The sequence below is a fragment of the Verticillium alfalfae genome, genomic scaffold, assembly GCF_000150825.1.
Source record: "Verticillium alfalfae VaMs.102 supercont1.2 genomic scaffold, whole genome shotgun sequence".
Taxonomy (NCBI): Eukaryota; Fungi; Ascomycota; class Sordariomycetes; order Glomerellales; family Plectosphaerellaceae; genus Verticillium; species Verticillium alfalfae.
Genome location: NW_003315037.1, coordinates 1,436,974 through 1,463,542, shown reverse-complemented (window position 1 = coordinate 1,463,542; position 26,569 = coordinate 1,436,974). Strand labels below are relative to the sequence as shown.

Below are 26,569 nucleotides of genomic sequence, written 5' to 3'. Positions count from 1 at the left end.
GGGATTCCTTCGGCCCCTAGTCGCTGTAAGGGTAAAGTTACAGGGGTCAAAGTTCCTCCCCAGCGCACTGGCTGCGGGGGATCTGGTGGGTGTCGGACTTGGGATGGAACATTCATCAGCACCTGGTCCACCTTGGCCGCCTCACCGCCATCATCGCCTTGGCCTCGACCAACTCGTCAGCTTAAACAGCTTACTATCTCAGAGCTCAAGCTCTCTACCGAGCCTCTCTATGAATTCGAGTCCCAAACCATCTACTGAGAACTTTTATATTCGCCTCAGCTCTTCATCTCTGGCTGCAACCGTCCCATGAGCATGCCGAACAAGCGGCACCGGCCGCAAGACGATCACTATGATGCCTCCTCCCATCCCAAGCGTCAACGTGTAGCAAGCTCACCCACCTCCCGCCGCTCTGCTCCTGATCTCCTCTCCGCCCTCTCCGACGAGGTAGCCATTCGAATTCTCTCGTTTCTCCCCATAGCGACCCTCCTCGACGTCGCCCTCGTCTCCCGCCACCTCTCCCGGCTTGCGTCAGACTCCCAGCTGTGGCGTGCCCTATACTACTCGCGCTTCGTCCTCCCACGCGCCCTGCGAATACCCGGCTTCCGCGATGGACCCAGGAAGAGCGCCAGCAGGCTGCACTATTCTGCACGCCGCGCCGTCTGGGCCGACGGCGGCATCGGCAAACGAGGCGGTCTCGTGGACATGCGAAGTACAGGCGGTTCCGGCCCAGACGTCCACGCCGACTGGAAGCGGCAGTACAAGCTGAGGCACAATTGGGCGCGCGGCAAGGCCACCGTGGAAGAGCTGGACGTGGGAGACACGAGCATGTCAAAGAAGACCCTGGCCAAGGTCGTGGAAGGAGTTGCCATGACAGCAGATGCCGCTGCTGGGCTACGGGCTTGGGATCTCAAGACGAAGGGCCTGATTGCGCACGTGGGTCTGCTCGACGACGACGGAGGGCGTTCTGAGCCGACTTGCATGGCGATTGACGACCAGTCTCTGGATAAGCAAAAGCTGGACATTTGCCTGGGGTTCGGCGATGGTAGCTTTGGCGTCTGGAGACTGGACCTTGCCGACAACAAGCTCGAGCGCCGACATAGGCATGCCAAATCCAGCAACGGCGCTCTGGTCGGATTGTCGTACCGATATCCCTTCCTGCTCACCGCCACAGACTCTGTCCTCATATCTCTCTACGACTACGAGCGGCGACCAGCTGCCAAGTCCGACGACCCGACGCATCGCCGTGTGCGCAAGCTCGACGTCCAATACGACTCAGATGAAGAGGACGAGGAGAAGCCAAAAAATGCAACCCTTGAAGACCAAACATCGCTGCCGGCCCCGATCCTCATGACATCGCTCAAGTCACATACCTCGAGGGCACCACTCGCACTCTCCATACGCACCATGGCGGGGTCAGTGGTAGCCTCGATCGCATACACCTTTGCGACGCTGTCTGGGTGGTCTATCGGCGTCCAAGACCTTCACGTTCGTCACAGCCGCACAGGCGAATCCGAGGTCACATCGACGCGCCTGGCCTACACCACCCCCGTCACAACAGCATCAGGTTATGCGACGCCTCCTGTAACACCGTCTCGGACTTCGGAGAGCGTGAGGTCTTCTGGAAACCGCTTTTCGTCTCCAGACATACCTGTGTTTGCCTCGCCAGGAGATGGGCCGACGTCTCTTCGCTACACACACCCCTACCTCTTGGCTACCCTGCCCGACAACACCCTGATACTCCACGTCTGCACCTCAACGGCCACAGCCCTCTCTGTGTCCCCGGGCCTCCGCTTGTGGGGCCACACCTCCGGCATCAGTGACGTCGAGATCACGGCGCGCGGCAAGGCTGTCAGTGTCAGCTCCCGGGGCGAAGAGATCCGCGTTTGGGAGCTCGAGGGCCGGGCAAACGCGAAGAGTATCGAAGTCCGTTCGCAGCTGCAACAAGCAGAAGACAGCAACGCGGGCGATGCTTCACAAGATGAGTGGGATGACCGACGCAATTGGGTTGGATTTGACGACGAGATGGTGATTGTGCTGAAGGAATCCCGTGACGGGCGGGAAAGTCTCATGGTGTACGACTTTACTTGAGCGACGCCTTGATCAGAGTGCCTTCTTCCACGCTGACAGGAATCTCATACGAGAGGATTGATTGAAAAAAAAAGTTGAGCCGCGTCGACTCTGACGCAAGTCAGCCACATCTCCATGGCAATCCTGATCATAGGCGAACCCGTGCAGGCACGAGTCCGACCGCTACCGAACCAGTCCCTGCAGGCGGTGGGTGTGCCCAGGTTTGACGGAGGTTTGCCTCTTGCTTGTCAAGTATTTGCCAGCGCAATGTAAAACTTCGGGCGTGTTGTCGTTGTTTCTAGCCTCTATCGCGCCACAGCCGCCTTCGCGCCCCCCGAACCCCCACAATGGAAGACTCAACAAGGAGATAATGCAAGGGGTGGATGAGCCTAAAATGATGTTCAGATCCCACCAGGGGCAACGCATGTCTCATATAATGACGACCATAGCAGACGAAGAGCATAGGGGAAGTCGGGCTGGGGCCGCCGTCATTGGCTCAAGCATCTGAAAGTTGTGGAGATACGAAGGCTCTCGGGTGACAGCCGAGAAACCCGAGAATACATTGAGGCCGAGTTCTCGGGATCGCAGCCGAACTCGCGAGTCGCCGCGATATTCGTGTCGTGTCTGATGCAGGATTGAAGAGGCTGGCGGGGCGTGGACAACTTTGGGAACTGAGACGCGTATATGTACCGAGATCAATCACCAGCCTGTCTGTATAGTTTGTTCTCCTCTTCACATCTCGAACACAGCAAAACTACCAGAGCCTACGGCTTCAGATCATCTTCAACTTTGCTTCTCCACCGCGAACACCATTCCTGGTCCTTCCTATCGCAGAATTGAGATTCTCGGAAACCGCAATCATGGTCAACGTTGCCGCTTTTTTCGAGCCTCATCTCAAGCTCCGCCTCCATATTGCTGAAACAGTCCTGATCATCATCGCCCTTATCCTGACGGGCATCTACATCTCCATGATCTCCTTTCTCACCCGCTCCGAGATTATGATTATTCCCTTCGTAAGCTTCCATCCGCCGCTCTTTTTCATCGAGTCAAACAACATGCTAACGAGGCCATCTCTCACCCTCCTACAGAGCGTAAAGTCCCTGATCATCATCGGCTACCAGCTCCTCTCCCAGCACACAACCCGTTACCGCAAGTGGGAGAGCCTCAAGGCCAACATGATCCTCAACTTTATCGAGCCCGTCTTCTGGCTTGTCGTCATCATCCTCAAGGGCATGGGCATGTCGAGGTCTTGCACCGGCGGCAGCTGCGGCGTCAGCGTTGCCGTCATGCTCGTCGCCCTGGTCATCTTGTGAGTATTGCTTGCCCCAGCCTTACCGCCTGCATCCTACCCACCCTACAGGGGGACGGTCAAGTGAACCTTTATCTAATGCCTTTTGTCACTAGTGCATTGACGATTTTGGTGGCCGGCATCTCGTACCTCGACCACAAGCATTTCAAGCGCACGGGTGTGCCAAGAGGCAGCCCCTCGGGCTTTGCACAAGAGCAGCAGCACCAGCCGTCAGCTCACAACTACGGATACGGCCAGGGACAGAAGTAAAGGAGAGCGCATGAGGGTATTTCAGTATTTATTCCAACAACAGGGGATGATAGACTTGCGGCTCAGGTCGCTCTCCCGCCCGACAGGCAAACGTCGCCGCTAGGCAGGAACGAAGAGAAACGACCGGCATGAATGAAACTATGGGTGCTGGATTAGGCATCATCCGACAGGGCATGGTCGTGTCGAAACACGATGCACACGGAACGGTTCCTGCGATTGGGGCGAGCGATTTTGATGAAGATGCCAATATAGATGCATCATGATGAAAGAAAAACAATTTGATCAACAGTGCCTCGCGTGAATAGGCCTCTTCGAATGCATATGTTTCCGCCCCGTCCCCGCTGTGACGTGCCTCTTGGATGGAGCCACGAGGCGTGCTGCAGATCAGGGGCTGAGAAACCAGGCCCTGGCATCATTCTTGTTAGTCCGCAGTGGCATTGTTCCGCGCCCGATTATACGTGGCCACTGACAAGAACGCCCAGCTGCCAAGGTTGTCTGTTGGCTAAGGGGGTCCAGGGAGCTGTCGGGCAATATCTCCCCACTCAGAAATGCAGGTTGAGGCCGCGGCCGACTGCCAATTGGCAAATCGGAGCGGCAATCAGCTATGAGCCTACGCATATTGCTACTCGTCGGTGTCCGATTGTTAAGTTGAAGGTAATCAGGTATTCTGTAGCCCAATCGATGCACCGAGAATGTCATATGACGGCCGTAGTATAAGGCAAGGGAGTCCAAGTAGCATGATGTACACTCGAGTGGCTTCAAATGTGCTCACATTGCAAACCACATGAGTACATCAATCACTTCCCAATACCCTGAATACAGGACGCTGGGACCCGTTTCAAATCCTGCTGATCATCTTACGACTGCTTTACTACCTCACCATTGCTTTCGAATGCTTTTGTCACGCGAGTCACGGCACCGAAAGCCACCCGGCGGATGCAATCATAGATCCAGCGTAATGGAGAATTATTGCAAGTACGTAGATGTTGTTGAGCTAAGGTGACCGCTATTGCGCGGCAAGATCGAGCGGAAAACAGAAGGCAATCACTTGCAGATGTAAGAGGCGCCGATGCGTGTCACTTAGGCTGTTGTTCGCAGCAGCCAGTGGCCAGCAGTCGGCCAGCCACCGATCTCAGCTCGCAATGCGGCCAAAACTCTCCCTGATCAGTTCTGTTTGTCCGAGGGAGGGCTGATCGGGTGTCAATACTTGTTGAGGACCCAGGCGAGGGCCAAACGAAGGCCGGCGGGGCCCGATGGAGGGGTTGAGCATTAATCAAGATAACGCAAGCGATACGAGCGATAGGAGGAGCGTCGCGGGGTAATTCCAGTGGATCAATGCGCGCGGGTCAACGTGCCCCTCCCTCGTCGCGTCGGGGTTCGCCCTCGACCCCTCCTTTCCGTCGCTAAGACGCACGCAAGTGAGCATTTTCGCCGAACAGAATAGAGGCGGTGAAATGGCGATGAGGGTCCTACTAATATCTAGCTGCCTTAATTAGGCGCCCGAGGGGTGATGCGAGCTACACGGTGACGGAGGGCCTGCTGTCCCCGGCATGAATAGATCCAAGGGGGTTCACGGGGGTCCATCACAGGCCAGGCCGGGCCAGACCAGACTAGGGACGGAGACGGAGGAGGGCCAAAATGTGAAAGGGTATGCACAGCACCTTCCACAGACGATGAAGGCGTGAAGATTGATGCGCCGGCATGCGCCGGCTCCACGGAACCTCTCCTCTCTCTCTCGTTTCTCCTTTTGTCAAAGTCGGCGCAGACGATAAGTATCGGATGGTATTATCGAAGCCACCCGGTTCTAATCGGTGCACGGGACGTTGGCAATCGGTGTCTCGGATTATGGTTGTCGAGTGACCGGCCCAGCGTCGTCATGGCCGTCACGAGAGACGGCTGGCGGCGGGGCACATTCGTTCAGATGACAGACGAGGCACAACACGGGCCGCGCCACACCCAGCAGCGGCAAGTTGACGAAGCCGCCCTATCACTGACAGTGAGGGTTGTAAGGAAGGAAGGGTAAGGGAAAGAATGCTTGCAGGTTCATTCTTCATGTTGTAAGTGGGGGAGGGGACACCACCACCATCACCACCACTACCACACACCACTAACCCCGACAGCAGGGTCATGTGCGCTTCCTTGATGACACCGGAGATGGAGAGGGCGTGCCCCGATCAAATTGTCGCCGGTCCTTGCAGGTGAAGACGAAGCAAGGTAGGACAGGGCAGGACAGGACAGGACAGGACAGGACAGGGTGCTCATGACCCAACCCTGCTTCGGTGAACTGGAATGCGAGATTCGATGTGAGCAAGCCGTGCTGGGCATACAGTACAGTAGGGCGATTGGCGGCAATTGGTCAATCGACGCAGAGTGAAAATCAAACTCAAGGCAGCACAAAGGCCTGCGTGGCCTCAAGCTATGTGCAGCCTTGAATGCCTTGAATTCGGAACAGCAAACGGGCTGATTATCAGTGTCTAGGGCAATCGCACCAGGCAGCCAAAGTTCAACACCGACACTGCCCAGGGTAGCAAGGTTGATCGTCAGGGCGTCCAGAATAAGTAGCACGCCCCTGCACTGAATCGTGGTGGTTCAATGGTTCAACTGCACCTGGACGCCTGGATCCAGAAGTAAGTGCGTTTTTTGCTAGGGCATACTGTCGAGGCTTGAGGCTTTGACCCGGTGGCTGCAGGTGGAACCAACACTGCAGCCTGGATCTGGACCTCGCATTTGATCGCGATGAATTCGCGCGCCCATCGTTTCTGCCTGGACTGTGAGAGTAGAACGCATAGGAGCTCGAGTTCGAAACAATTGGCCTCTCGGAAGGTTCGGGATACCAAGCTTTAGGACTCGTGGGTCGGGGCACTGTGCTTAGTGCTGAAAGGAGCTGTCAGCAGTTGCATTTACCTGGCATTCAGGTGTTCCCGTCTCGTTTGGTCAACTAGGGGGCGTGGAGGGTCATCTGTACAGCCTTTCCATGTACAGGTGGGTAAAGCCCGACAAGTTCGATGACTGTACTAAGAGTTGGAGAGTTAGTCCCGGCTGTTGGGGGTTGGATTTGTCAGTTTCCGAATGCTCCGACTCCGACACGGTCGGCACGCTGACGAAATCCTTGGAGTTCGGCGCGCTCTGCACCTAGGTAGCAAGGTAGAGGCAAGTCGCAGGTGGCCATGCTAGGTTGGAGGTGCCAATAGCGGAATTTCCATCACCATAACGGGAAAAACGGGGACAGGTGTATCAGGCTCCAACACGTGCGCTGGAAGGCCAAGGCAACAGCACCCACTGGTAGGCGCGTACCGATACCTCCTGCCTAGCTAAGCTACATCGTGCCTTCTGCACCAGTGGTGACGTCTTATCGATAGAATGATGGCGATCATGGCTAGCCCGACCTAGCAAGGCGCCTGGGCGTTGTCCGATGCAAATGTGCCATGGGAAGGGCCAATCGACTTTCGAAATTCGACCTCTTCTCATGCTCGGTACTTGTGTGACTCACTCATCGACTCATCGTTATCCACCTCTACTCTTCCTGTGTGTCCTCTGCCCTTCTTCTGAACCTCCACCTGAAGTCGATAGCCCGACTGCTTGCGCTCTCTCACCGCAAGACATGTCGTACGAATCGGCCTCGTCTGGCGTGTCCATCCATGGCACCAGCGCAAGAGTCATGCCGTCAATGAAAACCCGCAATCCGTGATGACGATGTTCTCCCCTACGCCGCCAGGCAGGCACTTGACTTAAACAGCGGCCAGGAACTCCACAGGCAGCGACACCAGCTTTTGACAGCGAACACATCAAGCGGTCAGACCAATTCACCACCCCTTCCACCACACCCAATTGCACCCCCTCCCTTATTCAATTGGGGCTGATAGGCATCCTTCTGGGGGACCAGAGCCATTGGTCAATTCATCACGTTTTGTCCCCCTTCTGTTGTCACATGCGCGTGCCTGGATCTGGCCACTGCGCATGGCTCAGGTCTGGCGAACCTCCACCAGAGGGCTCAATGGGTCGTCAATGGCCACGCTATGTCTTTCACCATCCTGACACCTCATTGGATGTTTTCCTGTTGTCGATGAAGAGGGCTCCCTCCCTCAGGGACAAGAAACCGGCTTTCTGCCGTTTCACAATGGCCCACAGCCCTGCTCAAGATTGGAGCGGCCGCTGTGGTTGATGTCGCCCTCTTTCTCTCGCAAACTGCCTCCCATGCTTCAGCAGGCGAGATGCGAAGGCTATCTATCTTACAAGCTGATGTCGGTAGAAATATAACACCCACCGACACGAGGCAACAGAACACGTCGAGCAAACTTTCCCGTTCTTCCATTCCATTCGCTTGGAGCCTGCTCCTGACAGTGCAAGCTTGCCTCGCACCAAGTGACGAACCCCTTCAAGCTAAGTGCGAGCTGACTTGCACGTCAAGAACGCTACCTCACCTATTATCGATACCGTCCCAATCACCTATCTACCTTACCAGAGACTACCTCTCGAGTTGCTCCTTACTTCGGTTGACCGCCTTGCCCATATAGGGCGAGCCTACGACATACCTTACTCTTTATTCTTTTTAGAAGGCGCATGCCGTGCTCATAAGAATCGCTCGCGTCGCCCTTAAGTAGCTCCATAGATGACTAGCATTCACACATGTCGATCTAGCCAGACCGCCTCGTTCTCCACAACTCGCGTCATTTTGGACCCTAACTTCCAGAGGGGCTCCGAGGAGTTCCTTTGCGTTTCAACGCAAGAGGCGACTTAACAAGACCAACGACAGGTCAAGTGCCGCAGGTAATGTATGGATGCCCAAAACAACCTCGCACGACCATCAGTCGAGGGCAGACATGCAGACGTGCAGATTCACCAAGTGGTTCCAATCCCCCTCCAGACAGCACACGCAACAAGACAATAGTCGAAGTGGAATCAGCCCCCATCTGACGTTTGCTAACCATGCCATCAGCAACACCCAACTTCAGAGACAGCATGTCACTTGTCCGTGGCGAGTTGGCACCCCTCCGTCTGATTGCACATCCTCACCCCCTCCCCCCCGCTCTCGGATGGGCCACACCTCCCGCAGCCTACTTGTTAACCACTTTGCTAAAGGTGGTCAATATCGTTCGGGCGGGTGGGCGCCAACATGCCTCTTCTTCCATTGGGTGTTTCTGACAACTCTGCCAACGTTGCCAACTGCTCCAGAGCGATGGCTTGTCGCATTGACCCCTCACATTCATATGCCATCGCAACTTCGCCAACCGACAACTTCCTCGAGCGTTGGCAGCACGCGCACACGTTGGTAGGTGGCAGAAGGTTGCTTAACTACAGTACCTTAAGAGGTAGGGTGGAATTGAGGTGAGGACAAATGCTTGCCCCCATGCGAAAGAGGGTGGCCGCCTGCTCGTGGGTCCCAGGCACCCGGGGTACTTCTGGTGCCAGGGTACATGGGGTACATCAGGCCCCAACGACTTGGCACCGACGGCCCCAGAATAGGGCACAGGCGGCGGCAGCAGCAGGAACCACTCACCTTCCCGGCCTCTCCTTCCACCGCAGCCTGCCTCGGGGACGGGAACGCTCCCCTCGCTGCCTGCCTGATCGAGGTGTGCAGAGCGCCTCCATCAATTAAGAATAAGACAGGAATGACCAAGCATACAACAATGCAAGCATATTGTTGCGACTGCGTATTTTGCAGCAGTGTTCTGGCGTGCAAACCCTCCGTCTGGCTCACACTTCATGTCTCCCTCCTCTTTTCGCCCCTTCATCGGAAAACGGGTGTCAGAGAGCACACCGGATCATCTGGTGTGGCTAGGTCTCACTGGCTGGACGCGAATCTTCGTGGGGGTGGCCCTAAAACCCTTGCCGAAACGGGCGTCCTGGAGAGGGGCAGTAGGGGGTTCAAGGAGGGGGCGTGCGGCTTCTGGAAGCAAGGGGTGGGGCGTGATCAGAGGAGGTTCGAAGGGGTGGGAGGATTGGGGGCGTGACTCCGCCTCCAACGAAGCCGTCAAGTTGACCATGCCCACAACTTTGGGCCACCTTGACCGTGTTCCTTTGCCGCCGTTGCCTGTGCCTCTCCTGCTGTCGCTCTCTTTTGGCCTCTGCGGGAGGGGGTCCTCAGTGTCTGTCCAGGCTGGCATTGGGAGCCTTCTGCGGTGGTCCCAGTCCAGTCATCACAAACATCCAGGGCCTCACCAGTACTTCCTTCGTACACTTCCTTCTCCTTTCTTCCCATGCTTTCCTTCTCTCCTCTTCTTCCGTTCCACCTCTTCCGTCCACCCTCTTGACCTGTTGCTCATCACGTCTTACCGTTTCACACGAGCACCAACGCTGCAACAGAGGTACGCTACAAGACCACAAGACAACCGGAAGATTACGCTCGGGTTTCGTCATAAGTTACCCTTCTTCCTGATACATTGCATCGAAACGATCCATTGTTCTGTTCAGTGGAAGAACGCATTGGCCCCGCCTTATACCGCTAATCCGCCCTGTTTGTCCTTCCATCAAGAAGATCAGAAAGCATCGAGAGAGTCTCAAGGCGGTGCCTAGAATCTTACCCCTCCTCTCCTACCCAACTTGACCATCTATCCCAACGCCTGCTGTTCTCTTTGACGATTCCATTCCGTTAATGGTGCCGGCAATCAATTGCACACACCAGTACTTCTTTCACTCAATTGGTCTCTCATCGAAAAAACAACCTTGCGTGCAGGGGATCATAGGCCGTAACGACGCTTTTCCACCTTCATCGCGACTTGGGCTCTCGCCCGACCGCCGCCGCCGCTCATCTATCCATCCATCCATCAATTGAGCGCAGGGAAACGGAATCCATCAATCGGACTTCTCTCATCTGACTTGGTGTCAGCTTTGCCTGGGAATATCAACCATTCTTTTCGCTTACGTTGGCTACGTATTTCTGGTTCGGTCGCAGGCCCTCCCATCTCCGATATCTCCATCGTTGTCGGTCAGCTTCTGTCGCCCAACTCCGCCTCACTGCATCTCGCCACCCACCACTTGCGACCAATACAAGCAGTCATCAACAACCCCCCGACAGCTGACAAACACTCATCCAGACCTCTACAACGCATCACACACCTTCTTTACCTTTCGGAGGTTGTTTAACCCACAGCGATATCTTTCGTTGGATCCCCCCCTTTCCAATTCATTTCCCCGTTTCACACTTGCTCGATTTACACTCCTCGCTCTCAACATCGCCTCCCCATCGTCACCATGAGCAGCGCGCACCAACACGCTTCCGCGGCATTGACCGCCGATGCCCTTAAGAAGGGCTTCGATTTCACCAGTCTCATGTCGCCACCCGATCCGACTCCTCTCGACAGCTTCAATCACTCTGCGCAGGTCAGCCCAATGGCTACGCCTGCGCAGGAAGCCGCTGGGGATGCACTCAGGATGCCCATGTCGCCACCAGTCTCGCCACTCACGAAAGCCGCAAACAACAATGCTGCCGCAGCTGCCGCAAGCCATACCGAAAAGGATCCCATTCTTTTCCCTCGCGACGACCTGTCTTTGAGCCCACCTCAGCAGCCTCTCTTCCCTGCACATGAGACTGCCTCTCACCGGCGCCTCGTCGATGAACACATCGCTTCCAGAGACACGACCACTTTCCGCCGTTCTCCACCGCCCAAACGTGAGGAATACGAATTGGTCCTACAATTCAGATCGAAGGTCATTGAGATGTACAGCAAGGACCCTCAAGGTTGGCTGAAGAGGGAGAAGAAACAGTTGGTGCTCGACAGGAAAACGAGCCAGAACAGGGCAGACAAACGATACATTGCTCTAGCTCCGGCCAAGTCGACCAAGCTGTCCGCCAAAGTGTCTGCCACAAAGACCGTGAGGACTCCTGCTGCCAAGCCCGACCGTGTCGTCAAGCCCGCTCATGGCCCCCGCCCGGCCCCCGCTGTCGCCAGGGCTCGCCCGACCAACTCGACACCCAAGAAGACTCGGGTCACGAGCGCCACACCGGAACCTAGCCGTCGCATCGTCGCACCCAACCGGGAGGATCGCGACTTCGCATCCTTGCCTGATCTCTGTCCGCCACTCTCGTCTCTTCCCGACAAGACCAACAGTCTGAAGGTGGATTGGAAGGGCACCGCGGTCGATCTCTCCAATGACCCCAATGCTCACCACCTTCACCCCGATGAGGTGACATTGGCAGCAGCACTGCGACTCGACTGCGCTACATACCTCACCAGCAAGCGTCGGATCTTCATCCGTCGCCTCGAATGCGCCAGAATCCAGAAGGAGTTCCGCAAAACGGATGCTCAGCAAGCCTGCAAGATTGACGTCAACAAGGCATCCAAACTCTGGACAGCATTTGATAAGGTTGGCTGGCTGGACATCAAGTGGATGGCGCCCTTTGCCTCCTCGATGTAAACCGGCTACTCTTCAGCAGCAGCAAGGTGGATGATCCGGTATACTCTATCGGTTGCCATCTCCTCTCTACAAGCACACGGATTCATGATTTAACCGTTTCACGACTCGAATCTTACGTTCAATGATTGGTTTTGCATTCAGCGACAACGGGACCTGCCTGTTTCTTTTCCTTATTCGACCCGCTCCATATTTCAGGGCTCTGCAGCCCGATATGTGGTGTTCGATGTCATGGTCTTTTCTCCTCTCTTTTGTCACAAGCTGCCAGGTCAGGCAGTGGTTCATTCGGCACCACATGACGATATGGTCACGTCCAGCATTAGGGATTCTCATCACCATGATACCCGGAGTGTGCGACATACATCTGATTCCCCAGTCTTGTCACCCCCCTCACTCCATTTTTCATTTCCTTATTTTTCTTCACTTGTTGGTTGTTTGGGCATATGGAATATGGTTTTCTCGGACATACCCCGCTTTTCTGTGGCTTGGGAAGTGAGCGAGATGCATGTTTTTGGCGTTTGATAGCCTCGAGAAGAGATTGCGGCCTGCAGCCGAAGAAATATACATCCGAAGGAGGTTTTGATTTCCAGAGTCCTTGGAAAGGCTTTTTATTGTTTGTAGCTGCAGGAACTATTCCTCTCGAGGTATTCAACATGATTCTCGAGGGAGAACGGAAGTTAAAGAATCGGCGGCAATCAGTCGCCAATTCATTCGATCAACACTGAATCTATGCAATTTGTAACCCATACCCATGCCAATGATTGTCCCGAGACTCTTCATTCAACCGGACATGCAGTCGGAGTAAGTTGCCAGGATGCTCGTATCGTACCAGATCAAAATGCACCGTCGATCCGATCCGTGGCTGGGCGGGTAGAAGTGTAGCAAGCCCCCCTGGCTGACAGCGCGCTCCTTTCCCAGTGCAGTAACGAGCGCAACCCCCATTCCAACGTTCGGGGCCACTGGGACGAGTGCCGCCTTCGCTTTCGCAGCGCGAGTGCCCACCCCGCCCTTTGCCCCAAAAAAGGCACAGGTTCAGCCCTATGATCGCCGACACCCCCCTCCTCAAGCGGCGTCGCATCGCAGCGCCAGGCACCGCATGGGCCATGCCACGCGGGTGCCATGTGGATCGTCTGGGATTTTCCTCTTCCTTCGGCAATGGGCGTTTTTGGTCCATGATTCTTTTCTCCTAGTGTTCTTCGACTTGACGCGGCGCGAGGAACAAACCCACAACAGTGCCTGAGATGGAGCATTGCAAACGCCGAAACCCACTGCCTTCATTTCGTCCAGCGGATCATTTACGCGATCCGCGAATCAATGCTGTTACTGATATTCTGCGTGGTATGTCTAGTCGAATCGAGCCAACCACACCGTCCAACGGATGCCAACTGGTCCTTAGCGTTTGTTCCTGGTCCAGAGAAACTGCGATCGAGACAGACTTTGTCGTGAGAAGTCAAACAAGTCGGGTTGTTTGCACAAAGGCACTGGCGGATGTTTGCTGGTCTTGTGCCAAGTAAGCCCCCCGAGTGGGTTCAATTGCCAACAACCGTTCGCTGGGCTAATATCAGTGCCTGATGCGTGAGGCCATCACGGTTTGTTAAGCTTACGGGCACCATTTTAGCCCGCATTCGAGGCGTTTTCTTGCCGACTTGGGCGCCCAGGGTTCCATGCACTGCAACAGACAGGCCTTATCTGGAAAAAAGGGGAGTGGGGTGCGCGAAATCTGCGACGATGTGACGGGTGGGAGGTTTGACAGTTCCTTTTCCATTGTCATTATGAATCATGATCCAAGTGTTTGTTTTCCTCGTTACGCTAATCCAACATCAAGAGCACTATTTCTTCGGACCTCTAGAGACCGGCTTGCAAGGTATATCCTCCGTCGACGGCCACGTTCTGGCCGTTGAGGTACTGATTTGTGGCGAAGAAGAGGATGGCACCCGCCATGTCCTCATCCTTGCCGGGACGCGCCGCGGGCACCTTGGACTCGTACTTCTCCTTGGGGATCTGGCTCTTTTGGGCGTCGTCGGCGCTGTCGCCAGTCGTCATTTCGCTGGGGAAGACGCCGGGCGCCAGACTGTTGACGCGGACCTTGACGCTGTTCTGGGAGAGTTCGTGCGCCAGCATGCGGCTGACATGAATGGCGGCAGCCTTGGAGGCGTTGTAGGCAAAATGGTGTTGGGACTTTTGGATCATACCGCTGATGCTGGTGATGTTGATTATGATGCTCGACCAGCCGGGGTGCGTCTCGGTCGACTTCTCCAGCAGCGGCAGCAGCGACGTCGACAGGAAGTAGCCGGAGGGCACGTTGGTCTGGTATGACGACAGCCAGTCGTCAAAGCCAGCGGCCTGGTCGTCGAAGAGCTTGCTCTTCATCTCTTTGCCCGAGTCGGCCTCGACTTCGAACGAGTTGGAACTGATGCCGGCATTGTTGACGAGGATACAGATGCACTTTTCGCGCGATTCAAGCTCCTTGACTAGCTTCTTGATGCTCTCCTTGTCCGAGACATCGGCGCGGATGCCAATGATTTCGCCGCGGATATTTTGGCCGTAGGTCTTGACGACGTTGTCGAGCTTCTCCTGGGTGCGACCGGTGATGTACACCTTGGCGCGTTGGCGGCCAGTGCTTGCGTGGCCATGAGGCCGATGCCCGTGCCGCCGCCTGTGACGAGCGCGACCTTTTCGGACAGGTCGAAGAGATGCTCGCGCGTGAAGAGCTTGTTGCCCTCAGGGCCGGCGGTCTTCGCTGATGACATTGTCCGCTGTTGCTGTGGTGGTGTGGGCTTAGGGGCGAGCACAGTGGTAGATGTAGCTTTCGTGGATGCTCGGAAGTGGGTGATTCTGGTCGATGGTGGTCCTGGGGAGCACTGGGCACTGGTAAATAAGGTACGCTGAGCTTTGGAGCAGACGGCCAAGGTACGAAGAGATGAGAAATGAAACATATTTATCAATGAGACGTTCTAGAGAAATGGTACATATGTGTTTATATCCGCTATTGACAGCCTCCCAAGACGGAAGTGGGCGGATTGACCTGTTCGTGATGATGACGGCTTTAATCGGGCATGTGCAGAAAGAACTAGAATCGAGACGTTCTCATGACGACAGCGCTCTGGATCGAACCTTCCCACGGCAGGAGAGACGCGCTTGAGATGACGAGGCGTTGGCGTTTGGAAGCAGGAGCGATTGGCGCACAACGCATCCACTGTCCATTGCCCCTTCTTTGCTGCTTCTGGCCGGGATTAACCCTGATCAGCTACCGTGATTGGTACATCGGGCAGGAACATCGCCCGTGTCGGAGGGAAAGGTCCGACTCCCCAGTTCCATTGATTCTGCAATGATCTAACCATCACGCTGTCCGCATCGCGCATCGAGCATTGGCATCGACAAAAAGCCCCCGCGCTGGCGGCGGTCTCCAGTCAATTCAATCATCTGAGCTAGGTATCGTCAGTAGCTCCATGCCAGTGCCCAGCAAAGCGTCCCATCCCTTCTCCCCTAGGTCATACACGGACGGCTCGAAGCGACGTCACGAATGGTCTCAGCAATATTCCTACATGAGCACATAGGACAAAGTCATGGCAAAAACGGCCCCCCGTCCTTCTTTTTGGCGTCTCAACCTCACCGCACGTTGATGTGCTGAATAGCATCGCGCCACTTCTTTTCGTCCGTCCTGCCAATTCGTCAGTAATGGGCAACAACCTCAAAGCGCTCATCAGCGGGTCCTGGTACTCACTTGTTGAATTGCAGAATCCTCCCCAGGACCGGCACCAGCTGTTCTCGCAACCTGTTGTCCTTTTGCTCCAAAAACTGCAGCAGAATCGTCTTCAGGTACATGTTGTCGGCGCCGCCAGGCCCCACAGCTCCATTGGTCCCTGACCGTGACGAATCCATCGAGCTGCGCTCCGAGCTGAGACTGGACCCGAGTTTAGTCTGTGCCGTCTTGAGGTCCTTGGACACCTTTTCGAAACGCTGCCTTGACTCCTCCAACAGCCTTCGGAGGTCCGTCTTCTGCTTCTCCGCTTCCCGCACCTGCTGCTCTGATGCGTCTAGAGCTGATTGTAGATCTGAAACGGCCGACCGCATCTCTGTGAGCTCTGCCTCAGTCTTCTCCTCGACGCCTTCAAGCTCTTCGCGTCGTCGCCTCCAGTCGCGTTCCCTCGTTTCCAGTTCGTCCTTTTCGATGGCCAGACTCTTGACCTCGCGCTCTAGTTCGCGGATCTTCTGCTTTTGCTCCTCCGTCTCGCGTGACTTACGACGCGCCAGTGTGCTCGACTCGTCTTCGATCCTGTCCCGCTCTTCAATGGCCGCCTCCATGCGCGATCGCATCTCGCGCACTTTGCTGTCTGCGCGCCCGTCCACGTCGGCCAGCATGCCGCGCATGCGCTCCGCTTCGCGAGAGCGTTCGGATAGGTGCTTCTGAATCTCGGCTAGCTCTTCCTCCAACGCTTCCGACTGCGACCGTGACTCCTTGAGCTGGGTCGATAACTCGGCCGTCTGGTCGCGCATGCTGCCCAGGAGGCTCTGTGCGTTGGTGTATTGCTGTGTCTTGAGGGCTGCTTCATTCTGTAGCGACTTCTTCTCTGACTGCAGCTTCTCGACCTCTTCCTCAAGCTCCTTCACAAGCGGCCTCAACTTGTTGGCCTCGGCCTTTATTTCCTGTAGCTCGCGAGTCGCTTTTTCCTCTCGGGCACTGATCTCTACCTTCTCGGCCTCAGATCGACGTAGGTCTCGCCCGGCCACACGCTGTGCATCCTCGAGACGAACTCGACTGTTTGATTCTGCATTGAGCTTCTCCCGCAGTGACTTGATGTCTGATTCACGCTCTGTTGTCAACCGCTGTGCCTTGGCCAGTTCGGTCTTGGCATCCTTCTCTCGCTTCTCAACGTTGCGGAGCTCGCTTATCTTAGTCGCCAGCTCTTCCTTGGTCGTCTTGAGAGCAGCCGAGTCCTGTCGAAGAGCCTTCATCTCCGGCTGAGCCTTTTGCAACACCTCACGCAGGTCTGTCAGGTCTTTGTAGCGGGTCTGTGCAAGCTGCTCCGCGGCGCTCAGATCTGACTGCAGAGTTGTTGATTTGATCTTGAGGTCGTCGTACTCCTTGCGCAGACCATCAAACTCGCTCTGCAGCTTGACCTGGGCCTCGGCATCGTGCGTCGCTGATCCAATCTCCCTTTCGAGCTCCTCGATTCTGGCCTGGAGTGTGGCCTTCTCCTCCTCGAGCTCCTTGATCCTCTGCTTAGACTCGACGTGACCTTGTCCGATGTCAGTTAACTCGTCTCGGAGCGTCTCAATCTCTTCGGTGAGATCCTCCTCCGTCTTGCGCTGCTTCGAGAGACGCTCGATCTGTGCGTCACGCTGCGTGACCTCGTCCTTGAGACGTGCAATCTCCGCCTCCAACTCGGCAGAACTGGTGCTTGGGTCCTCGGCCGCAGCCGGGACAGCTGCAGTGGTTTCTGTGGTTTCGGTGACAGGCTCGCTCGTAGATTCGACTACTGCCGAGCCTGCTGCTGCACCACCCTTCTTCTTCTTCTTGTTCTTCTTCTTTGACGCTGCGGAGGCGGTCGTAGGCGCGGCAGCCGGCACGGCTGTTGGAGCGGCAGGAGCAGCAGGCGTAGCAGGGGCCGGCGCTTTCGCGGTTACTTGTGCGGCCTGAGCGTGCTTCTTGGTGAGCTCGGCAATCTGGCTTCATCCTGTGCCTTGAGCTTCTTCAAGTCGTCGATCGACTCGTGAGGTCTGATCTTCTTCTTCTGACTCAGTCTTGGACCTTGGCAAGCTTTTCAGCTCGGCATGCTCCTTGTCGGCACGTTTGATAGCTTCGGTGCTTTGTCTGTGACTCCTTGGAGGATGCACGCAGTGAGTCAAGCTCTTCGACAGGCTGGTCTTGGTCTCTCTAGCTGGGCCTGTGTCGCTTTCAGCTTTTTGTTGAGGGAGGAGATTTCAGAGTCTCTGGCTTCCAGCTGGGTCTTGAGTGTAGCAGTGACAGCGGCTGAGTCGCGGAGCTCGCCGGCTTCACGGGTGGACTTTTCGAGGTTTTGAACGAGCTCCGAGCTGGACTCCTTGGCAACAGCGAGCTCCTGCTTCAGCAAGGCCACCTCAGCATTGAGCCTCTCGATCTCTTCGGTCTTGGCGTTGACGTCGGCTTGCATCTGAGGAACCTCGTCGTCGTAGGAAAAGAAGTCTCCCCCATCAGTTGCGGCGGGCTTGTCATCTTCGAGAGCCTGGGGCTTCTGCTTGGGGGAGAAGATGCCGAGGACGGACTGCACGGGGGACTTGACTGACGATGGATTGCTCGTCGGGTCGGATGCGGCGTCGGGCTCCTTGCTTTCAGTCTCGGGTTTGACTGGGCCGTCTGTGGCGTGACTGTTGGCCTTGAGAGTGGCGACCTCGTCTTTCAGCTCGGCCAGCTCCCTCTCGGTCGCCTGATGTTTCTTCTTCATCTCGTCCTTCTCAATCGAGACCTTTTTGTACTCTTCCATGATGAGCTGCTCCTTCTGCTTCAGGGAGTCGAGGTATTCAACAAGAGCTTCAGGCTCCTTAATCGACGTGACGCTCGTATGTTCCTTCAGAGCTCGCTCGAAAGGTTCGATCGAAGTGGCGCGGCTGTGGGCGATTCTGTACGACCGCAGAAGCTCTGCTCACGAGTCAGCATGGGAAGGGATCGTATCTCGAGGAAGATCGGAGAGCCGTGTGTTGGGGGTCGTCTCTTACCAGGATAGGTCTTCTCGAGCTTCTCCAGTTTGCGCAGCTTGCTACGGATCTCCGGGCTCAGCTCATGCGGCGCATCGGCCTGGCCCGCGCCATCAGACCTGTCATTCTCCTTGTCCCCGTTGGACTGCTGCTGCGCGGCACCGAGCTCTTCGACGCCTTCTGTCTTTTCGTCGGCCGTCATGCCGGGCGGTTTGGGCGTCGATGCGCGGCTGGCCTCCTCGCCGTCGTCGAGGATAAAAGCGGCTTCGAAGACGGCCGGGTCTGGGTTCGCGGGGGCGTCAGCGGGCAGGTCGGGGACGGGCTTCTGAGACCGGTTGCGCTGCTTCGACGTGGAGCCGCCGCCGCGGGAGGTGGAGGGGGTGCGCTGGACCAGGGGCTGGTCGGGCTTTTGGCGAGCTTGCTCTTCGGCGATCGTGCGGTCGATCGAGGCTTTGAGTCGCTGGGACGGTTGGTCAGTCTGCGTCTGCTCGGGCGCGAGGCTTGTGAATTGGGGAAACAGAGGCAGGGAGAGGGAGAGAGAGAGAGTTGAACAGGCGTACCTGGAACATGGTGATGTCCGGCGCAGGGGTTCGTTCAGTTCAGAAGCTTGACACCATGCGCGGGTCGAAATGGGCTGGTCGATGGGTGTTGAAAAATAGTGTTTTTGGTATCTAGAAACTATGCATCGTCCTCTGTATCTCTTCGAATTTTTTCGGGGCCGTACGGAAGAGGCCGACACAATGGTGGTCGTTGTGTTGGGCGGCTTGCTCCTTGAGGACAAGGAATCCCTTTTGTTGAAGCAATGGAAGACCAGGCTGTTCGCTGTTGGCCGTCGCACCAGACACCCTGGGGGAGCACGGACGACCAAAGCTTGGACGCGTGCGGCGCTGGTGCTGCTGATGGGGGTGCCTGGGAGCGGCTGTGGCAGTGCAGACCTTTTTTAGAACCAAGTGTGGCTTTACAGCTGGACCCTGATCGCCCAGAGCACTTGATATCTCAGACGAAGAAGCGGCTGATTTTGTGTTCAGGAATGTACTTTTTTCATTCGTCAAGGGAATTGTTCTCATCTGTCTTAGAGAGTAGGTAGACGTCGCACATGGGCGCTTTTTAGCCTGTTTAGCCCTTCTTTCCCTTCCGCTTGCGGGTGCCTGATGCCGTGTGTTTTCCAGACGCTTGGCCCTCGGGGCCAACCTCGTCCTTGCCAACTTGCACCATCTCGGGCGTCTCCTCCTCGCTGTCCTCCTCCTCCTTGAATTCCTCGCCCGCCGTGACCTCGCTCGTGGTTTCCTTTGACCTGAGCACCTCATCGACGATGCGCTTGCCCTCGTCCACCTCGCCATTCGCGGCTCCGCAGGACATGCATTTCCACATGCCCAGCTCTGCCAGAGACTTGGTTCCCGGAGGCGCCTGATCGGTTGACGAGTCGACAGTTGCGGCAGATGAGCACCACACGGTTCTTGGGCGCCGTCTCGTCCTCGCCAGAAGCAGGTCCATAATACGGTCATACCAGTGCGACGAGTCGGTCGTGAGCTCGGCCTGCTGGGCATAGTGCTGCGGCGGCTGCTGGGTGTAGGCGTTGGGCGCAAACTCGGCCGACGGCTCGAGGCCGGTAAGCGGCGCGACGCACCCAACTGCGAATCGCCGTGACCAGACTGGTGCGTGCCGGGGGTCGCCACGCCCACGGGTCCGTTACGGCGCTGAATGTTGGCCGTCGGGGGAGGAGGCAACGCAGTGCGACCAGATCTGTTGCCGTGTTGGCCCTGCTGCTGCTGCTCATTTTGCTGCTTGGATCCGGGGTTCTGCTGGTTGCTGTCCGCCTTTTTGCCATCCTTGTCCGTCTTGTTTTCGCCGCCGTATTTCTCCAGAAGCTGCATGGTCGAGTCGTATTTGGTCGCGTCCTTGAGCTTCTGGATCGTCTTGGCGCGCTCGTCCTGCTGCTCTTTGAGGCGCACCGAGAGCCTCTCGATCCGAAAGTTGAAGTAGAGTGTGACGACCGTTCTCGTCAGGAAGATGCTGCGCGGAGGGGAGATCCACTTGTTAGCAGCGCTCACGCAGTCTACCTGGGCGCAGACTCTTCTAGGCGAAGAGGGGGGGGGAGACCCTTACACGACCGGACCTCCTGCAACGCCCGCCCACTCGCGGGTGCGCATGTTATTGGTGCCCACGACCAGGATTTGGACAATCGCATAGATCAGGTAGCCGAAGGAGAGGTAGAGCGTCCACAGCACCCGCACACGGCGGGACGCGGCGCGGGCGCCGTTCGAGGCGCGCCTGGGAGTCGGCAATCTTGGTGGACAGAGCCGAGAGGGCTTTTTCGAACGAAGCCGGGGAGGAGTCATCGCCCTGGTGGCAGGTCAGTCATGAACGTGGGAGAAGTGCCCGCCGAGTCGGAAGACGTACCCTCCAGGGCCAGAAGGACACCATGACGATGGATTTTCGATGGTGTAGTCTGTCTCTAGAGCAACGGGTGCGGGCTGACTAGCAGCGGACGTGTGGATATTTGTCCAGACCGAACAAGTGTCGCGCAGCGAGGGCCCCTCTTGTACAGCTACGTGGCCTTGCCAGTCGTTGTTGATGGGGAGGGCGAAGTCGTCTGCCTGCTTGACCGTCACAAAAGGGCTGCCGCTTTGTCGCTGCCTGTGCAGCTCCCCAGCTTCCACCAGCTCCAGCTCCAGCTCCCGGATTCCAAAAACCCAGCTACCTAGCTCAGCATGACACGTGCGTTTTTCCCAATGACGCACCTGCCTTGTATCCACTGTAGCGTAACGTAAGGTAGGTGCAGTGGGGCGCCGTGTCTGGATCCAGCGGCAGGCATACCCTCACGCCCTTTCTTACACGGACAGGAAGGAAGGTGCAGAACCATATCAGCCTGCCCGATCAAAACAGACATGATAATAAAACACTGCTGGCTCAGCCGTCGCCATGGATCGTACCGCTTCTAGAGTGCGATTCTCCGACCACATCGCCATTCAAACTTTCGAAGTGGGAGATCCTCACCCGAAGCGTAGGAAAACATCCGTAGGCACAATGACCACGACTTTCAAGAAATTCGAGGGTGCCGAGGTCACGGAGACTATGCTGGAGGAGGCGGCCAAGTTATTTAGCGAGCACTATGGTATTTGGGGCAAGAACGGGTTTGGAAAACCAGGTAAGACAACGTGGTGATTCACGCCTCCACTACTGACAGCTGAGAAGGTAGCCGAGTCAAGATGAGCCCTGCTCGTCTTCGATCCCAATGTCTCCCAGACGGCTCGAGAAGCTCTTATATGCAAGTAACTATCGATGGAGCCCTGGTTGGCAATGCTTTTGCCTGCCGCTGGAAACATGCGGGACGTCAGGTTTGCTGGGTCACTCAGCTGGTTGTTCACAGCGACTATCGGCAACGACAAATAGCAACCACGCTGCTACTGCACATGATCGACCCTGAGGACGATGCGCTCGGTATCATGAGTTCCCACCCAGCGGCGTGCAAAGCTCTTGCCAAAGCTGTCGGAGGTACGTTGGCGCCGTGCATGATTTTTTTTTTTTTGGATCGGTACTAATCAAACGCATTAGACATCCGCTTTGCCGACGTCGCCTTGGATTTTGCCCAAGCTCATGCAGCCGGTGTGATGGCAGTCTCGCCAATCGAATATATCCAAGCAGCGAAGCTTCGCGGTTCTCTGTTCGATTCATGCAACACCGATGACATGGTATCATGTGTTGATTCTGGATTTTACGTTGACCACGACGAGCCTCTCCAAGCACTTGCATGGTTCAAGGCAAATGGTACTTGGCCTCTCGGTGATTTGCCTGATGGTCATGAATTCTTTTTCTTGGTGGAAAGATCGGCGCGAAGACGTCCACGGCCTACTTCGACACAGCGCGGAAAGGGGAGTAAGGAATGAACGGAGGCTTTCCTCAAATCCAGGCCTTGAGTCCATATTTAAAGCATTGTATGCTACATCCTTCGCCTGATCGGATCACAGACATAGGTACCAAGACCAGATATCAGACATGATTTCACAAGCTTCCACATACGTCCACTTAACCGCTGTTAATCACCTATGACGTAGCTAAGCCAGCTCACGTGCAACAGAATCACTCCGCAAGTGAACACTGCGTTCTCTCCCGGATTGTATGTTGCGTTTGACCGCCCAGTAATACCCCGCCTGTCGAGATGGGTATGTGTGCGCCAAAGCCACGTATAACCGCACATGTCCAAGCTTGTCAACCACGTCGAGGCACGACAAACCACTACATATATTGAGCAGCTGGCCAAGGCATTCCCTCGCGTCACTCAACCTTCACTCTCAAGCCTGCCCTGGACGCGGCATAATGTGCTCTCTGCATCCGAGCCTAATGCACAGTACTATAGTTCAACCGGATATATCGATGTGAGCCCTGGGCTGGACTGTCTATCCTTTGACTATGAAAGGTGCTGGACCGACTGGTTTGCTTTCCAGGCGAACAGTGCAACGGTTGTCCCCCACTTTCTCGTCTACTACTGCAATGTGTTTGATCTCCTTGGAATAAATCGATATTGGTGTTATTGGGGGTGACCAAATACATGTAAAACCACTGAATATGAACAGGCCTTGTGTATCCACGTAAACTTCGCGGCTGGGTACGCTGTAGACCTGATTCGACCCCAAAGTAATACCTCGTCCCTGTCAAGTAACCTCCTGAAGACAACCTGAAGACAACTCGTTAGTCTGTCACTGTCGTTTCTCAATTCCGATATCAGCGCTCTTATTTCTCCGTCGAATTTCTATCGTAACCGCTGGGTTGACGCCAATGGAAGTCTCGAACGCCTGTGGCTGAAGCTTGGTAAGCCCCTCCTCAGCGCGCAGGTCGTACTCCAGAAGAAACTGAGCCAAAATGATTTTCATCTCATTCACGGCAAAGAATCGACCGGGACAAGCGTGTCGGCCATGGCCGAAAAGGGTATGCTCAGAGCTTGTCGATGCCAACTGCGAAGCGTTCTCGCTGCCTTGACCCTGTCGCATGGGAACAAACCTCATTGCATCAAACTCATCCGGGTTGGGATACTTCTCCGGGTTCCTGAAGTCTGTCAGGACATTAATACGGACGCCCTTTGGTAGAAACCTCCCGTCAGAGAGCGTAATGTCTTTCTCCACCAGACGATTCATGGCTGCTGTAAACGTGTCAGAAGCAGTTCCAGTGCCCATGCGTAGCACCTACTTGAGACCAGAGGAGTAAACCCGCTGGCTTTCCTTGAAAAAAGCTGTCCATGAGTTTAAAGCTTGTAGAAGCTTGTTTTTGCCCAGCCTTCATCACCCAACACCTCGATCACTTCATCTCGTAGCTTTTGCACAAGCTCTGGGCGCTCGCAGAGATCCAGAATGGCTTGTGTGAGAACTTCCGTGGTCGTGTGAACAGCGGCAAGCGTAAGTTGCATCTGTGCGCAAACAAAGTCGACGGGCCGGCCGGCAGCGACTTGATACATCCAGCCAATGGCGTCAGATATCTTGCTCGGTTTGGCGCCAGACTGCAGAGCATCATCCACTAGCTTTTTCCGCTTCTTTACTTCGGGGTCGATGAGCTTGCGCGCGCTCTGAACCGCCTGGCGGCTCCTTCGACATTGCGGGATGAGCCAGTACGCAATAGGACGCAGGAGGCTTGGGGCCATTCGCATCAGATAGGTTGCGGTCAAGGCGTCGACGGCATAGCTCTTGGCGATCCTGAGCCACTCCTCATTTCTGCACAGCTCTTCGCCGAGAAAGACCCTTGATGACAGGCGAGCGACAAGGTTGAGGATGGCATCCTTGAGCAATACGCTTGTCCACGCTGTGCTGTCCCCAAAGATGTGGGGCATGGAAACATTGGTCTCGTCCACCAGATCTCCGGTGATCAAGCCCAAAGATTGCGTCAGCTTGGTTCGCACCGTATCTGAGATAACGCCGTCATCGCGGGTCCCCTCCAAGAATGGCTCAAATCCGTGGTACTCGGTGAAAAAGTCCTAATAATTCGGTCAGTACGAGGCATCTCGAGAACTCGAAGGCGAGCCATCAGACCTGAACGAAAGCTTTATTAAGACTCAGGAAAGGGTGGTTTCGTAGTTCATGCGCATATTTGTTTGGAAGGATGAGTTTCGGCCCCGTGCCACTCATGATCTGGAAAGGTCCATCGTACTATAGAGGCTAGTCAGCCCAATGATCATTGATAAGAAAACCAAGATATTCCAGTACCTCTTGCTCTGCCTCTTCCACAAGCTTCCTTCCGTCAAGCAGCCAACTCTCTCTGGCACTTTTACCTGGAATAGAAGCCATCGGATACCCCACGAGCGGCCTTTCTTTGCTCATGGTCCGGTAGGCAAAGACTGCGAATAACGAAAAGGCTGTGAACAAAGCATAAAGTGGGACTTTTTGTGATGCCATGTTGGCTCCCCAGCTGCCGACTTCTGATTCTGACATCTTGTCAGAGAAATTGAACATCGTTGTCAGGTGCTACTTTTCCGCGGTGTAGACGAATGTTGAGGATTGGTGAGCTCGCAACAGAGGTCTGCTTTCTAACATTATCTTGAAGCATGGCTGTGCTGACAGATAAATGGTATACCAAAACCTTCGCCTGAGTCAATTGACAACACTCAAGCGTCGCTGATGCCATACATCCCGGAAGCCGTTCTCAGACACGGCTCGTACCCATGTCGGCCGTGTCTTGGTGTTCATTCGATCCTGGCTCATGTGAGCTGTCATCTGTCTGTTTCTCCGAGGTGATCGCAAGATATGTCTTATCGGACCGGGAGTGCCCATCACTGCATGGAAAGACGGGAAGCAATACCTGCTGTACGTACAGCACATTCGGCCCGGCTTGTTGCCACATTCAGCTGGGCCTTCTTGCTTCTCAAGTCGAGACGGAGGTCGTCAGTCTCCATATCCCTCGTCATCAGGAAGAACCTTTTCTTACTAGGGTACTGTTAGTGACCAGAGGAGACTGCTGGTGCTTCCTACCACAGAAGAGGACGAATGGACAAGCACTGATCGAACCACATTTTTTTTGACCTGATCGAGTTCGGTTCAGTATTACTTTAGCAGACAATGATGATGGAGCAAGAGTTCTGTCTAGTTGCCCACAACGAGTTCCAAATTCCCTGCGAGCACTACGTGAAGATCTACAAAGCCTGCTTTTTGAGCTCGGTATCAACAATAGCGTCCTTATGGCTCTTTGTCGCAAGCAGCCGCTCTCGTACCAGCCACCCCATACCGACAGTGACGCCAGGCCCGAAGAGACAGAGGGCTGCCGCGATGCACACGAGAAGAGTCGGCCAGCTCCATTGCACGATCTCAGCTCGCTTCAGGTCCGAAAACAAGTAGAGAAGCCAAACAAGCAATACTGCAAAAATAGCATGTATCTCAAATAAGCGAATGGGCTGAGCCCATCCTCCGAGCTCTGTCATGAGGATCATGTCAGAGGATTGCGAGAGGACCTGTGATGTTAGAGTACCGATGAGCGCCAGTACTCTTGCGACAAACGCGAACAAGGCAAATGTATAGATTGTCAAGCCAATCGAAGACAAGTCGCCATCTGGGGCCCGGATCTTGTCCTCGTCCATGACATCTTCCAGGAACAAGTGCTTGAGTCCATTCTGTAGTATAGAGATGGAGAAAGGGAAGTACTGGAACACGTATCCCCAGGTAAGTCGAGTTGTGATGCTAAAGACTGGCATAATTGCGGTGACCAGTGGCACATAATAGGCCACAAGCAGGGTGACAAGAACTGTACCAGAATAGGCTCGGTTCGTTAGTCTCATGTCCTTGGCGCGGAAGTTCTCAATAGGACTCTGACATAGTGCGCGAAACAGTAGATGCCCATGACTTGAACAATCTTGAAGGATTGAAGGCAATAGAAGAAGGCAATCGGTCTTGGTGTCAAGGTTAGTAGATGCTTCGGCCGTGTAGAGCTCGGAACTCACGA

General features: G+C 55.4%; 10 protein-coding genes across 10 annotated transcripts; 4 read left to right on the top strand and 6 right to left on the bottom strand.

Annotated features, from left to right (window-relative positions):
- Positions 1-306: 306 nt before the first annotated feature.
- Positions 307-2,088, top strand: VDBG_01907 (F-box domain-containing protein; the record flags this gene model as incomplete). The annotated part of the gene is made up of 1 exon (XM_003007673.1): positions 307-2,088. One exon carries the CDS (start codon positions 307-309, stop codon positions 2,086-2,088), a length of 1,782 nt encoding a protein of 593 aa, XP_003007719.1.
- An 839-nt stretch (positions 2,089-2,927) lies between these two features.
- Positions 2,928-3,625, top strand: VDBG_01906 (predicted protein; the record flags this gene model as incomplete). Its single annotated transcript, XM_003007672.1, has 3 exons — positions 2,928-3,080; positions 3,156-3,376; positions 3,472-3,625. The coding sequence occupies 3 exons, from the start codon at positions 2,928-2,930 to the stop codon at positions 3,623-3,625; spliced, it is 528 nt and encodes a 175-aa protein (XP_003007718.1).
- A 5,203-nt stretch (positions 3,626-8,828) lies between these two features.
- Positions 8,829-9,729, bottom strand: VDBG_01905 (predicted protein; the record flags this gene model as incomplete). The annotated part of the gene is made up of 3 exons (XM_003007671.1): positions 8,829-8,917; positions 9,123-9,186; positions 9,412-9,729. The coding sequence occupies 3 exons, from the start codon at positions 9,727-9,729 to the stop codon at positions 8,829-8,831; spliced, it is 471 nt and encodes a 156-aa protein (XP_003007717.1).
- Positions 9,730-10,816: 1,087 nt separating this feature from the next.
- VDBG_01904 (SWIRM domain-containing protein) lies at positions 10,817-12,710 on the top strand (the record flags this gene model as incomplete). The annotated part of the gene is made up of 1 exon (XM_003007670.1): positions 10,817-12,710. The coding sequence occupies one exon, from the start codon at positions 10,817-10,819 to the stop codon at positions 11,978-11,980; it is 1,164 nt and encodes a 387-aa protein (XP_003007716.1).
- A 1,112-nt stretch (positions 12,711-13,822) lies between these two features.
- Positions 13,823-14,727, bottom strand: VDBG_01903 (rhamnolipids biosynthesis 3-oxoacyl-[acyl-carrier-protein] reductase; the record flags this gene model as incomplete). The annotated part of the gene is made up of 2 exons (XM_003007669.1): positions 13,823-14,597; positions 14,660-14,727. 2 exons carry the CDS (start codon positions 14,725-14,727, stop codon positions 13,823-13,825), a joined length of 843 nt encoding a protein of 280 aa, XP_003007715.1.
- An 859-nt stretch (positions 14,728-15,586) lies between these two features.
- Positions 15,587-19,491, bottom strand: VDBG_01902 (viral A-type inclusion protein repeat protein; the record flags this gene model as incomplete). Its single annotated transcript, XM_003007668.1, has 6 exons — positions 15,587-15,638; positions 15,702-17,614; positions 17,730-17,855; positions 17,947-18,596; positions 18,674-19,112; positions 19,213-19,491. 6 exons carry the CDS (start codon positions 19,219-19,221, stop codon positions 15,587-15,589), a joined length of 3,189 nt encoding a protein of 1,062 aa, XP_003007714.1.
- Positions 19,492-19,768: 277 nt separating this feature from the next.
- On the bottom strand, positions 19,769-21,542 carry VDBG_01901 (conserved hypothetical protein; the record flags this gene model as incomplete). Its single annotated transcript, XM_003007667.1, has 4 exons — positions 19,769-20,059; positions 20,152-20,665; positions 21,053-21,407; positions 21,470-21,542. The coding sequence occupies 4 exons, from the start codon at positions 21,540-21,542 to the stop codon at positions 19,769-19,771; spliced, it is 1,233 nt and encodes a 410-aa protein (XP_003007713.1).
- A 319-nt stretch (positions 21,543-21,861) lies between these two features.
- Positions 21,862-22,662, top strand: VDBG_01900 (conserved hypothetical protein; the record flags this gene model as incomplete). Its single annotated transcript, XM_003007666.1, has 2 exons — positions 21,862-22,147; positions 22,208-22,662. 2 exons carry the CDS (start codon positions 21,862-21,864, stop codon positions 22,537-22,539), a joined length of 618 nt encoding a protein of 205 aa, XP_003007712.1.
- Positions 22,663-23,349: 687 nt separating this feature from the next.
- On the bottom strand, positions 23,350-24,765 carry VDBG_01899 (ent-kaurene oxidase; the record flags this gene model as incomplete). The annotated part of the gene is made up of 4 exons (XM_003007665.1): positions 23,350-23,789; positions 23,837-23,868; positions 23,938-24,614; positions 24,670-24,765. 4 exons carry the CDS (start codon positions 24,763-24,765, stop codon positions 23,350-23,352), a joined length of 1,245 nt encoding a protein of 414 aa, XP_003007711.1.
- A 1,001-nt stretch (positions 24,766-25,766) lies between these two features.
- On the bottom strand, positions 25,767-26,207 carry VDBG_01898 (predicted protein; the record flags this gene model as incomplete). Its single annotated transcript, XM_003007664.1, has 1 exon — positions 25,767-26,207. One exon carries the CDS (start codon positions 26,205-26,207, stop codon positions 25,767-25,769), a length of 441 nt encoding a protein of 146 aa, XP_003007710.1.
- Positions 26,208-26,569: the final 362 nt, after the last annotated feature.